General features: G+C 54.5%; 1 protein-coding gene across 1 annotated transcript; it reads left to right on the top strand.

The window, feature by feature from the left end:
* Positions 1-1,063: 1,063 nt before the first annotated feature.
* Positions 1,064-2,127, top strand: PC9H_000392 (uncharacterized protein; the record flags this gene model as incomplete). The annotated part of the gene is made up of 3 exons (XM_036770049.1): positions 1,064-1,371; positions 1,425-1,588; positions 1,649-2,127. The coding sequence occupies 3 exons, from the start codon at positions 1,064-1,066 to the stop codon at positions 2,125-2,127; spliced, it is 951 nt and encodes a 316-aa protein (XP_036635894.1).
* Between the last annotated feature and the right edge of the window lie 10,591 nt (positions 2,128-12,718).

The raw sequence follows: 12,718 nt of genomic DNA, 5'->3' as shown, positions 1-12,718 counted from the left end.
GCATCTGTCCTCCTAGGTGTTTTAATTACAAACCTTGAGCTTGACTGATGAATTGCGTCTATTGTTAGGACATTCGACGAGCGGCCTTGTCAATTAAGTTTCATGGAAACTCATAAAGCCCGCTCGTCAGCGTCAGAGTGTTCCAAGTGAATGTTAGCCTCCTTGATCTTCAAGTCGACCTGCTGCACGATCGAGGGTGTTCTTGAAGAAGTATCTTGTAGCTGTGATGTCTATCAGCAATCAACTGAACCTAACGACCAGCTCCTGCCTCCGCGCCACCCCTCCTTCATCTATCCAAACTCACATCAAGGTCTGATCGAGCTGATGCAGTACAACTTTATCGCTCTGACAAATCCACTTACGCAGGCGGAGTCTCATGCAATACACGATTACTGCGGACTCCGCTCATCTTCCACTCGCTGTGCAATGCCATGGGATGCCGCCAATTCTCCAATTCCCCGGCATTCTGATGGGATCCAGTGATACCCCCAAGGACCCGATTATTCTAGTTTCCACGTACAAGACCAAACGATGGCCAGGTTCTCTCGGGCTGTTTCAGCAGAGACGTCCAACTCCACCGGACCTGGTCGAATCCATGCGTGGACGTCGGGTTCGCCACAGCAACGTGTCGCAGTGGCGGTGGCGGGAATTCGGCAACACCAATTTTGGAACCCGGGCGCTTCGAACTCCGCGCCACTGCACCACATCCAAGAACGGATACAACGTAGTAGGTCCCCCGCACCCACTTGTCAATTGCCGTACCGTACCGTCGTCAAAATCGTGGCATCTTGCAACCACGGCCTTCTAAGGACCCAATTCTGCGGGTATTGGACTATTCGTTGTGGCCGTCCCCTTTCCTTTGATTGAGTCCCGACCACATGACCACCAGCTTTGAGCCATTGGCCACCACTGGTGGCCATGGTGGCCAGCGTTGGCAATAAAAATGGGTATAAATGGAGGTCGCTCGCGTCGACGGTCTTTCTTTGAAGCTATCAGTGAATATCCACATTCCCCAAAACAGAATTCCCCCGCCTTAACCAAGCCTTGACTGCGAATCGTAAAAATGTCTTCGATCAGAACGACTACTGCGCGCGGACCCGCTGGACGCATCATCCCCATCAATTGCCGACAATTTCTTCGAGGCCATTGTACCTATGGTGAAACCTGCAAGTTTTTACATCCTTCGGATAGCCGCGTAAGCGAGACGTCGAGGACGCCTTCCAACGAAGGGAAAGTGGCTCGCGATCGTTTACTCCAGCAGCCGAACCTGGGTACCGATCTTGTGTATGAGCCGATTGCATGGGTGACGGTCCCCTGTCGCTTCTTTATCAGCCGAGGTGGCTGGTGCCCGCTTGCTGGCCAATGCCACTTGTATGTACTCTACCCTCATTGTTTGCTGGAATCAATCTGACAGGCGTGGATAGTATACATGACCTTAGCCTTCCAGCAGAAGATGTTCGTGTGTCAAGCCGCAGCTCTGTGGTCAGCTTCGCCGTCGATAGGGCTCGGGCTCATTGTTGGGCGTATGTGCGAGGGAACTGCCACGACCCCAACTGCCCGCATCTACATCCCAGAGATATCCAAGCTTGTACGTGGTGTCAAGATACGAATACGTCCCTTCTGTTAGACTGACGGTTGACTCATTTAGATATGAAATATACTCCGTGCGCATGGTGGCCTGCCTGCCAGGATGCCTCACGCTGTCCCTTCAAGCACCCCAAGCCCATGAGTCGGAGTGGGTGTTCTCTTGGCCCTGAGCTCACGGGGATGAGCTTGGCCTCAGTTACTGGTGCTAGACAGCAAGGAAGGCGTCCGCCAGGCTCAGTCCTCACCTCGGACTTGGACCACTATATTGGTGGCCGCGTGGTTTCTCCCCTACCGGCCGAAGATAGTCCTTTCGACTATTATGATTCAGCTGTCGCGGCGTCTATATTTCGCCATCCAGATATCCTGGATGAAAACATGAGGCCGTCGCCCAATGTCTTCAAAGAGTCTCATCATCCACTCGCTCCCTTTTCTCTCCACGAGAGTATCAAAGAAACGAAGGCAAGAAGATTTAGCGTCGCAGTGACGAGCCTCGGCGATCACCATCATCATCGTGACGGTTCTCATAGTCTTGCGGGATAAAACTACTCACTTCCACTATAGCTATTTAGAATTGTATTGTATGCTATCTCTCATATTCACCTTATTGCAATTGGTCATACTAGAATATCAAAAATGGTGATGTTTTCCCTGGGTTCCACGACAATCATGACTGTGTCCGGACGAGTGTCTTTTCTTGTATTCTTTCGGTGAATCATCATCATCATGGGAAAATGATGGATGGGGTCCAATCCTTGCCATGCGGGTCAACAAACAGCGAATGCACCAGATGACGAGATGTATGAATGAGCTGGTTTGCTAAGTCACGTAAGGTTGATTTGATCCACATACCACGGATCCACTACTTTCTCCTTCTCACCAAAATTCACCCCACGCAGGTCTATATTTGGTACGAGCCATATGCCTTGGAACCCGGTTGTTATTATCTTTGATACCGATTGTAGGGCGGAAGAATTACATACCCAAACGTCCAAGCAATCTCACCATCACGCCAGTCCCACCGGGCGCCCGGCATCATTCAAACCAAAGATTCGATATCTGAGCCATTCGATCGCGAGAAGAGGAGATTAACGTCGCAGAGAGCGAGTGGGTCGAAAGGAGGTAGATATATCACAAGTACGCGATAAGGCATCACATTGACTGTCCCACCGCGCCGGGCTTGATGGTTACAGAAAAGCAAGGAGGCATATCATCCAGAGGTCAGACTAACACACAAGATGCGGAGACGTCTTTGTCATCGGCGATATCAGAGGAAGTTCGAGGTACGATGATAGCAGGTGCCGTATCGTTGGTCATCTCATCAAGCAGTATTTGTCGTTTGATGTAAATCCACCAAGGCCGCGACGCGCGAACGTGGTGGTGGCATTGAGTCAAGCGTGGGATAGCGCTCATTAACAAAGTGAATAGTCACGTGCTGCTTCTACAGCTGCCCCGACTTCAACATCATTCGCGCGTCGGCGTCGATGCCAACGGCATCAACCTGGCGGGCCTTTGTCTTCCTTATATTTCCTCCGTAGACTTGCCCGGAACTCTGCCCCTACGGTAACGACAAGAAACCCAGGTGTGTATATCAGAGCGCGGTGCGCGACCTTGACCACGAAAAGGCGGGATGACCCAACTCCAACGAAACGAGAAAGACGAACAAACCGGTGCTATGACTCTGAGCGACGCCTTTTATGCAACTCGGTGGCCCATAGTCCTGGAACTTGACATGTATCTTGCTCTAGCCGACCGTAACATGGGGGATGGCCAGTACATGTCCTATGTGCTGCTAACCACCCGGCGACAACTACTGGAAACGCGGCTCAGCGCAGAAGGCCCCTCCTTCTCGCTTTCTCTCCCGAGATCTCGGGAATCATCACTTTGCGACGTTTCTTGAGACACTGATCAGATATGGCTAAATCTATCATGATCATAGGCCATGCTGCATCAGGGGAACTGGTGCTGGTTCCGAGGAATGGTCACACAGAGGCCAGGGACTTGATTGAAGTAAAAATTACGAATTTTCTAATACCGCGAATACCATGCTTATGAACTGTTAGCGTCGCCCACCCCCACCCAAGGCTTCAGCTATCTGGGCCTCATTATACTGTGAAGGACCAACTACAGAGGCGACTGTGTATCCCAGCCGTTCTCGGGTGGAGAGTGTACACGCCCCTACCCGCCTACAGTAATGAAATACCGAGTTTCCTCACGAGCTCCAGTAACTGCATGCTATACCAACTCCCCTTCGCTGCACGGTGCAAATAGAGGAAGCGATTGTACAGGGTCCGCCGTTCCGATATATTCGTCCGTCCAGGATCTTCGGGCATTTAAGAAGATGAATTGTTATAGGTGTGGGTTGACGAGCGGTCTGGTTGCTACACAGTTAGTGCCGCTCACACCTGCTATTCTCCTCTTGCTGGCATTACGATAATAGAGTTTGGCTGTCGTTGGTAAAAGTTACATGGGAAAAATCTGGCGCGTATAAGGGTGATCACTTTCATTCAATGCCTGATTGGGCCTCAGCCAAAACTATGGCACAACTCATCTGCCCAGCAAAGTGCGACGATTGGATGGGCGATGAGCCTTGTGCCTTTGATATCTCTTGTCCTCTATTCTGCAATGTTCTCCGGCATTCCCCAACTGCCTCCAACCAGTTCCTCTAGTTAGTCTTAGCAGTGTCCACACCCCGCTGTTACCAGCAAAGAGAAGCCTTTTCTCTCTCAGCATTCAGAGTGTGCAAACATATGTGAGAAACTCGGTGTGGGCAATTTTGCAGGCAGCATTCACAAATGCTCGACTTCCATGCCAATCTTATCGCCTCAAATGTTAGGGTGATGTTAATAAACTAAATGCATACATGGATCCAATGTTATAGGCGCATCCAAGGAACCCCTTAGGGGCTACTAGGGGCGCATCCACATGCGTTCCCGACTATGGGCTCGGGCCGCGCATACACGCGGCCACGCGGACTTCTCAGATTACGGACTAAGTACATATTCGAGCACACTGTAGTTATTACGACCGGACTCATTGCTGTTTCGTGAACGCGCGGACGCTGCGTGTTCCCCAGTTGTCATATACCAGTCCTCACGCCCCCTTAGGGGTCCCCCCTACGCCCCTTTTCGGATACTGGGACCCTCGGAGCCCCTCAGGCTCCGCCCTCACGGTCTATGCATGGTGCGCAGCACTGGAATTCATCTGTTACATGTTTCATGTACATGTGTACTTACATACTAGCCTCACTACATACATGTGTTAGTTAGTATTTATAGTAGCATTAGTAGACATGTATTCTCTACTCTGAATCTTAGTTCCTTCTCCGTCACTTGTCCTTCTAAGTCTTCGCTGCGGGCTCCTCTGCGGAGCCCGCCTCTCACCTTGCTCTCTCTGAAATCGGGACACCGCAGGGCTAGGAGGGCGCTGTAAGGGCAACCTCAAGATGGCCGACAGCGCAGGCCTAGCAGAGGGAGAATCCAAAGAGAACAGGATAAGGATTCTCCATGCTAGGAAGCGAAGTATATACTGTAGTAGCGTGAGAGGAATGCAGGATAACTGTACAGTACACCAGCCACAGGTCCGAGCGAATATCACAAGGTACAAGGAAACATGTGATAATGAAGTGGAGGGTAAATGCACAGGAGTCGTGCCAGCGACTTGGGGAAGTAAGGGCGAAGAGTAATGAAGTGGGGGAAGAGGATAGAGGTAACCCGGACGAGCCCCGAAGAGTATAGACGAGTCCGAGCGAGCCCCAAAGAGTATAGACGAGTCCGAGCGAGTCCGAAGTGTCCGAAGTCCGGGAAGACTCCGGAGTCACCGGACGCGGCTGGGATGCGAAAGGAGTGGGTGGAAAGGAAGTGGAAAGGAAAGGGAGCGAAAAGGAATGAAAGGGAACGAAGGGAATGTAGGTAAGAGTCCATGGGATGAAGGAAAGGAGAGAAAATAGGAGTGTCCCCTTACATCACCCCCCCTTCAAGGTTGCGGCGACCCGACGCGAAGATTCCTGCCTGCCACGCCACGAATTCACTAACCCCGAAACTCCGGACTGCTGCGAGAAGATGTCAAAGTACGACTGCACAGAGCCCGGAGCCTTCCGACTGCGCCAACGCTCCCAGGACTGGTCCAGCACTGTAGGAGTCATCCTGTAAGGGCAACCTCAAGATAGCCGCACAGTGCAAGCCTAGCAGAGGGAGAATCCAAAGAAATGAATAAGACTAACTACAATACATGAGAGAGCTGCTCACCTAGCAGAGGGAGAATCCAAAGAGAACAGGATGGGGATTCTCCATGCTAGGAAGCGAAGTATATACTGTAGTAGCATGGGAGGAATGAAGGGTAACTGTACAGTACACCAGCCACAGGTACGAACGAATATCACAAGGTACGAGGGGGCATGTGATAATGAAGTGGAAGGGGAATGTACAGGAGTCGTGCCAGCGACCTGGGGGAAGTGGGGACAAGGAGTAATGAAGTGGGAAAGGAGGATAGAGGTAGCCCGGATGAGCCCCGAAGTGTATCTACGGGTCCGAGCGAGTCCGAAGCGTCTGAGCGAGTCCGAGGCGAGTCCGAAGTGCGGGAAGACTTCGGAGTCACCGGACGGGGCTCGGATGCGAAGGGAGTGAACGGAAGGGAAGCGGAAAGGTAAGGGGACAAAAGGAAAGGAAAGGGGATGAAGGAAAGGGGAAAGGAACGAGGAGGAAGGGGGCAGACAGGGGGAATAGGAGAAAATAGGAGTGTCCCCTTACACATCCGGAGCGGTGTGGGAGTCGTCGGACTCGTCGGACTTGTCCGGAGTGAGCGCACTGCGTCCGGATGACGATCATGGAAGTCCTTGACCTTCCAGGCAGCATGCTGGAGGTTGCTCGCGGGCTCCCAGGAGTCGTGCTCAATACCATAGCCTCGCCAGCGCACCAGATACTTCAGGACCCGACCGAACCGTCTGCTATTTCGGACCTCTTCTACCTCATGCTCTTCTTCTCCGTCAACAAGCTGCGGAGGGGGCGGAGCGACAGGGCGTCTACCTGGGATGGGGTCCGGAACGAAGGGAAAGAGTTTGACCACAGGGAAGACGGGATGGAGACAGGATAAGCCCGGAGGGAGCTGGAGCCGGTACGCTGCCTTGCCAACCTTCCGGACGACCTTGTAAGGACCGAGTTGTGCGTGTCCGAGTTTCCGGGAGGGTCGGGCAAGGTTGATGTCCGACGAGTCCAGCCAGACCTTGTCACCCGGTTGGTACTCCGGAGCGGGAGTCCAACGCTGATCGCAGTAGCGCTTCATGTCGTCCTGAGCCTTGACCAATGCGGACTGAGCCTCGTCGACTGCGGATTTCATCTGGTCTACGAACTCGTTTGCGGACTCCATCCGAGACGGTGGCTGATGAGGTTCGAACCCGAGACGAGGATGACGGCCGGTATCCAGGAGGAAGGGTGACTGCTAAGTGGACACATGGACCCGGTTGTTGTACGCAAACTCCGCCATAGGTAGGAGGCGAGCCCAGTCGTCCTGACGCTCTCCGACAAAGATCCGGAGATAGGACTCGAGTTCCTGGTTGGTCTGTTCCGTCTGTCCGTCGGACTGAGGGTGGTACGCAGTGGAGGCAGCCAGCTTGATTCCGAGCATCCGGTAGACTTCTCGGGTGAACTCTGCGACGAATTGCGGACCCTGGTCGGACACAATGGACCAAGGGAGTCCGTGCAGCTTCCAGACGTTCTGCAGGTACAAGTTTGCGGATCCGAGGGCAGACACTGTGGTGTGAGTTGGAATGAAGTGGGCGCGTTTGCTTACGGAGTCGACCACGTTCATGACAGCATCAAACCCATTGGACTCCGGAAGCTCGATGATGAAGTCAACACTCAGGCGATCCCAGCGTTCATCCGGAATGGGAAGCGGATGGAGTTCACCCATGGGCGGATGCCTTTGGGCCTTCGTCCGGAGACAGAGGTCGCAATGGCGGGTGTAGGATCCGACGTACCGGGACATGTTGGGCCACCAGTAGCTGTGTGAAACGAGCTCTAGGGTCTTCCATCTGCCAGCGTGTCCTGTGACCTTAGTGTCATGGTGCTGGGCTACAATGGTCCGACGCAAGTCCGGTGAGTCCGGAACGTAGATCTTACCCCGGAACATCAGGAGTCCGTCCGATTGAGACCATTCCGCGCTCCGGACTGTCTTGCAACTGCCCTGGGTCTTCTTCAGCTCCTCCGCCGCCTTTGCCACTGCATCTTCAAACTTCGCATTCCGCACTCCAGTCCGGATAGCCGTGAGGATATCCTTCTCCTCCCCTTCAAGAGTGACACCCGTGGCACAGACGGCAAAGTAGGACGGCTTAAGTAAAACCACATCCTTGTTGTCATCCTTACCATCCGAGTGATCCGAGCGGCGCGAGAGAGCATCCGGCTTACCCATTGTCCGACCCGGACGGTGCTGGAGAGTGAAGTCGAAGCGGGAGAGGTATAGCGACCAGCGGGCTTGACGACGATTGAGTTTCTGGGCCTTGATGAAGTACTCCAGGTTCTTGTGGTCCGTCCAGATCTTGAACGGAGTCTCTGCGCCTTCCAAGTAGTGTCGCCATTCTTTGAGTGCCCGGATGATTGAAAGCATCTCCTTGTCGTGTATTTCGTAGTTCCGCTCCGCGGCCTGTAGACTTTTAGAGTAGAATGCGACAGAATGCCATTTACCATCGTCCGGATCCAGCTGCGACAAGACCGCACCCGTAGCGTAATCCGACGAGTCCGCTTCAACCCGGTATGGCCGATCCTCCTTTGGAAAGACCAGAACGGGCTCCGAAGTGATCAGCTCCTTGATCCGAAGAAATGCGGATTGAGCGGAGTCGTTCCACTGCCATTCCTTTGCGCAAGTGAGGTCGAAGAGAGGCCGGGCGATATGCAAGTAGTCCTTGATGAAGCGGCGGTAGAAGTTGACGAACCCGAGGAAGGATTGGAGTTCAGTCCGAGTCCGGGGGGTCGGCCAGTCCGCGACTCCGGAAACCTTCACGGGATCCATCTCGATCTTACCCTCAGAGATGACAACTCCGAGATACTCCACCTTGGTCTGCTCGAAGTCGCACTTGCTCGGAGGAAGAGCTTGTTCCGCTGGAGGATCTCTAGGACTCGCTTGAGAACCCGGCGATGCTCTTCGCGCGTCTTGGTGTAGATCAGAATGTCATCCAGATAGATAATGACCACACCTTCCGTAATGAGCTCTCGGAAGAGGTCGTTCATCATGGTCTGGAAGGTGGATGGGCTATTCGTTAGTCCGAAGAACATTACCAACGGTTCGAAGAGTCCGCGCGTAGTCCGGAACGCGGCCTTCCACTCGTCGCCCTCCTTGATCCGGACGTTGTTGAAACCCCACCGGACGTCGAGCTTGGAGAAGTAGCGAGTGTTCCGGAGTTTATCCACCAAGTCCAAGATGAGCGGAAGTGGGTACCGATTCTTGACCGTCATGCTGTTGAGCTTCCGGTAGTCCTGGACCAAGCGGAGCGATCCATCCTTCTTCTTAACAAAGAACACCGGGGCAGCCATGGGCGACTTGCTGGGGCGGATCCAACCAGTCCGGAGATTTTCTTCCAGAAACTCGTCCAGCTGTTTCTGCTCCGCGGGGGACAGCGGGTAGCATTTGGTAGAGGTCGGTTCTGCTCCGTCCATTAGCTCAATGGCGTGATCCCACGGACGCGGCATGGGCAGTTCATCAAAGGACTCCTTGGCGAAGACGTCCTCGAATTCTCGGAGGAAGTCCGGGACTGCGCTGTTCCGAGGATCGTGGGGCTTGTTGCGCTGGAAAGCCAATGCGAGGCGCTGCAAGACTGTCTCCGAAGCTCGGACATGTTCTTCCCGAAGACTCCGAAGGTACTCCGGAGTCGGAGGAGGAATGGCTGCGAAGATACGGTCGCCCTTCTCAAGTCCGGAGTCATCCGGAGTTGTGGCCTCATCGTCCTCGTCGTTGACCTCGCAGTCCTGAAGCTGCGGGAGATCGTCCGAGTGCAGTTCCTTGACCATTGGCATCGGACCCGTACGACACTCCCGGAGTCGGGTCAGCTTGTCATGGTGGAACTCCTTCCGACAGGTATCACATCCGGACGGACAGCGGCTCATGGTCACCTCCTTCGTCTGCCAGTCGATCTCGGGGTTGTGCTTCCGAAGCCAGGTGTATCCGAGGATGATGTCCTGGCGTCCGATGTTAGTGACCGCGAACAGCATCCGTTCCGTGTGATCCTTGAACCGGAGTACAAGGTCCACGACTTCGGAGATGGATCCGTTTTCGTTTGGTGATCCGTTGACATTGAAGACCGGGATCGGGGCGGACAGCTTGCGCCGGGTGAAACCATGGGCATCAGCGAAGCGCGGATGCATGAAGACTCCGGTGGCTCCACAGTCCACCAGGGCCTGCAGGGTGCATCGGTGTTGTGTATCCGTGCTCTGCACTTCAACGGGTATATCTAGCGAAAGCTTGCCTGGCAGCGCGGAGATCTTATAGCTACTGGGTAGCCGCCGTTCCCACTGCGGGCGAAACCTTCGGAGTGTGCGGATTGTAACCGGAGTTGCTTGCTTAACGTCGGACAAATCATCGGAGTGATTGGAATCGTCTATTTCGTCTACGCTAAGACAAGCAAATCGGTTATTTACCAACGAGGTCGCACTGATCACTCATTGGTCCGGACAAAATCCGCTGTGTCCGATTCCTCAACCGGGGCCGTTCCCTCATTGTCTATTCCTTCCGAAGTCCCCGTACTTTCTACAACATCGGCCGCGGTCAAGAGATCTTCAATGGCAGACATCCGCTCCTCGGTGGTCATGAACCGGACGTCGTACCGGAGTGGGCACTCGCGAGACATGTGACCGGGCTTGCCGCATCGGTAGCAGAGCTGTGAGGTGGCAGGTCGGGAGCGGGTGTGGTCGACATCCATTGGGACACCGGGTGAGAGAGCCTTTGGAGGAGGAGGAGGTTGGAAACGGGGTTGCAAAGGTGGGAGCTGAGTCCGAGGCGTGGGGAGCACACCCGCAGGAGTCCGAGCGACTCCGGAGCCGGCTGCTGGTCGGACAAGGGATCCGGAGTGTCCGGAGTTTCCGGAGTGCACGCCAAAGTGGAAGGATTGGTTAGCAGCACGGTTGTCAGCAACCCGCTGTGCTGCCTTGTACCATTCCTCGAAGTCATCCTCGTCCGGACAGTCTGTGGACTCGGCAACGCGGCTCTGGATGATGGAGTCCAATCCACGACGGAACTTCATTGTGATGTTGGAGCCCTCAGTGTATCCGGACTGGTCTACAAGGTCCCGGAACTCGTCGAGGTACTCCTGGAAAGTCTGACGCCCTTGGTGGTACCGGGTGGACTCCAGTTTTAGCACGGCGGCTTCACGTTCCCGATCCGGAAGGAAGCGAGTCCGGAACTCGGTTGCGAAGGCGGCCCAGGACGCAAAGTATGGATCCTTCGGACTCCGGAGCACCATGTCCGCGTACTCCTTAGCTCGATCCTTCTGGAAGAAGGAGAGACACCAGAGGATTTTGGCCTGCTCGGTCGGGAAGTGGTCCGGACAGAGCTGGAAGTAGATGGAGCACGCGTTGTAGAACACGCGACCATCCTTGCGGTTTCCGTCGAAGATCGGGGGAGAGGCGGGCTTCAAGCGGGAACGTGGGGTGTTTTCGGATCGACTCGGGGCGTGCTGGGAGGCTTCAGTGCCCCTCAGCTCGGAGTCCGGAGTCGTTTTCGGAGTAGTCGGACGGGGTGTTAAGAGGAGTCCTTCGATTCGGGCAAATGTATCCTGGATGGAGCTGATTTGGGTTTGGTGTTCGTACGTCTGAGCCCACAAGGTCTGCAAAGTCTCGGAGTCCGGTCCTGAAGCGACTGGCTCGGATGGCGGGATCTGGCTGGGAGCGCCCGGCATTTCGGAGTCGTCAGGGGAGCGAGGGATGGAGTTCCTTGGGTCCTCAGAGGTGGGTGGGAGTAGCAGGAGAGCGTCCGGAATGTCCGCAAAACCGGAGAGACGTCGAGAACGAGTCCGGAGTGGCGCAGGATGTTTTCCGTAGGGCTCTGGTGCCAGGATGGGAGATCCTGTTCTGCTGTAAGGGCAACCTCAAGATAGCCGCACAGTGCAAGCCTAGCAGAGGGAGAATCCAAAGAAATGAATAAGACTAACTACAATACATGAGAGAGCTGCTCACCTAGCAGAGGGAGAATCCAAAGAGAACAGGATGGGGACTCTCCATGCTAGGAAGCGAAGTATATACTGTAGTAGCGTGGGAGGAATGAAGGGTAACTGTACAGTACACCAGCCACAGGTACGAACGAATATCACAAGGTACGAGGGGGCATGTGATAATGAAGTGGAAGGGGAATGTACAGGAGTCGTGCCAGCGACCTGGGGAAGTGGGGACAAGGAGTAATGAAGTGGGAAAGGAGGATAGAGGTAGCCCAGACGAGCCCCAAAGTGTATCTACGAGTCCAAGCGAGTCCGAAGTGTCCGAGCGAGTCCGAGGCGTCCAAGCGAGTCCGAGGTGTCCAAGCGAGTCCGAGGCGTCCGAGCGAGTCCGAGGCGAGTCCGAAGCGCGGGAAGACTTCGGAGTCACCGGACGGGGCTCGGATGCGAAGGGAGTGGACGGAAGGGAAGCGGAAAGGTAAGGGGGCGAGAGGGAAGGAAAGGGAATGAAGGGAATGTAGATAATAGTCCATGGGATGAAGGAAGGGAGAAAGGAAACGAAGGAGGAAGGGAGAGGGACAGGGGAATAGGAGAAAATAGGAGTGTCCCCTTACAGACTCTTACTTACATCCCTTTCGTTCCCCTTTGCTTCCTTTCTTTCTGCCCACTCCTTTCGCATCCGAGTCACGTCCGGTGACTCCGAAGTCTTCCCACGCTTCGGACTCGCCTCGGACTCGCTCGGACGCCTCGGACTCGCTTGGACTCGTAGATACACTTTGGGGCTCGTCTGGGCTACCTCTATCCTCCTTTCCCACTTCATTACTCCTTGTCCCCACTTCCCCAGGTCGCTGGCACGACTCCTGTACATTCCCCTTCCACTTCATTATCACATGCCCCCTCGTACCTTGTGATATTCGTTCGTACCTGTGGCTGGTGTACTGTACAGTTACCCTTCATTCCTCCCACGCTACTACAGTATATACTTCGCTTCCTAGCATGGAG

Source organism: Pleurotus ostreatus (genome assembly GCF_014466165.1).
Source record: "Pleurotus ostreatus strain PC9 chromosome Unknown scaffold_1, whole genome shotgun sequence".
Lineage (NCBI taxonomy): Eukaryota > Fungi > Basidiomycota > Agaricomycetes > Agaricales > Pleurotaceae > Pleurotus > Pleurotus ostreatus.
The sequence above is the reverse complement of the archived record's forward strand: the minus strand, read 5'-3'. Positions and strand labels throughout refer to the sequence as shown.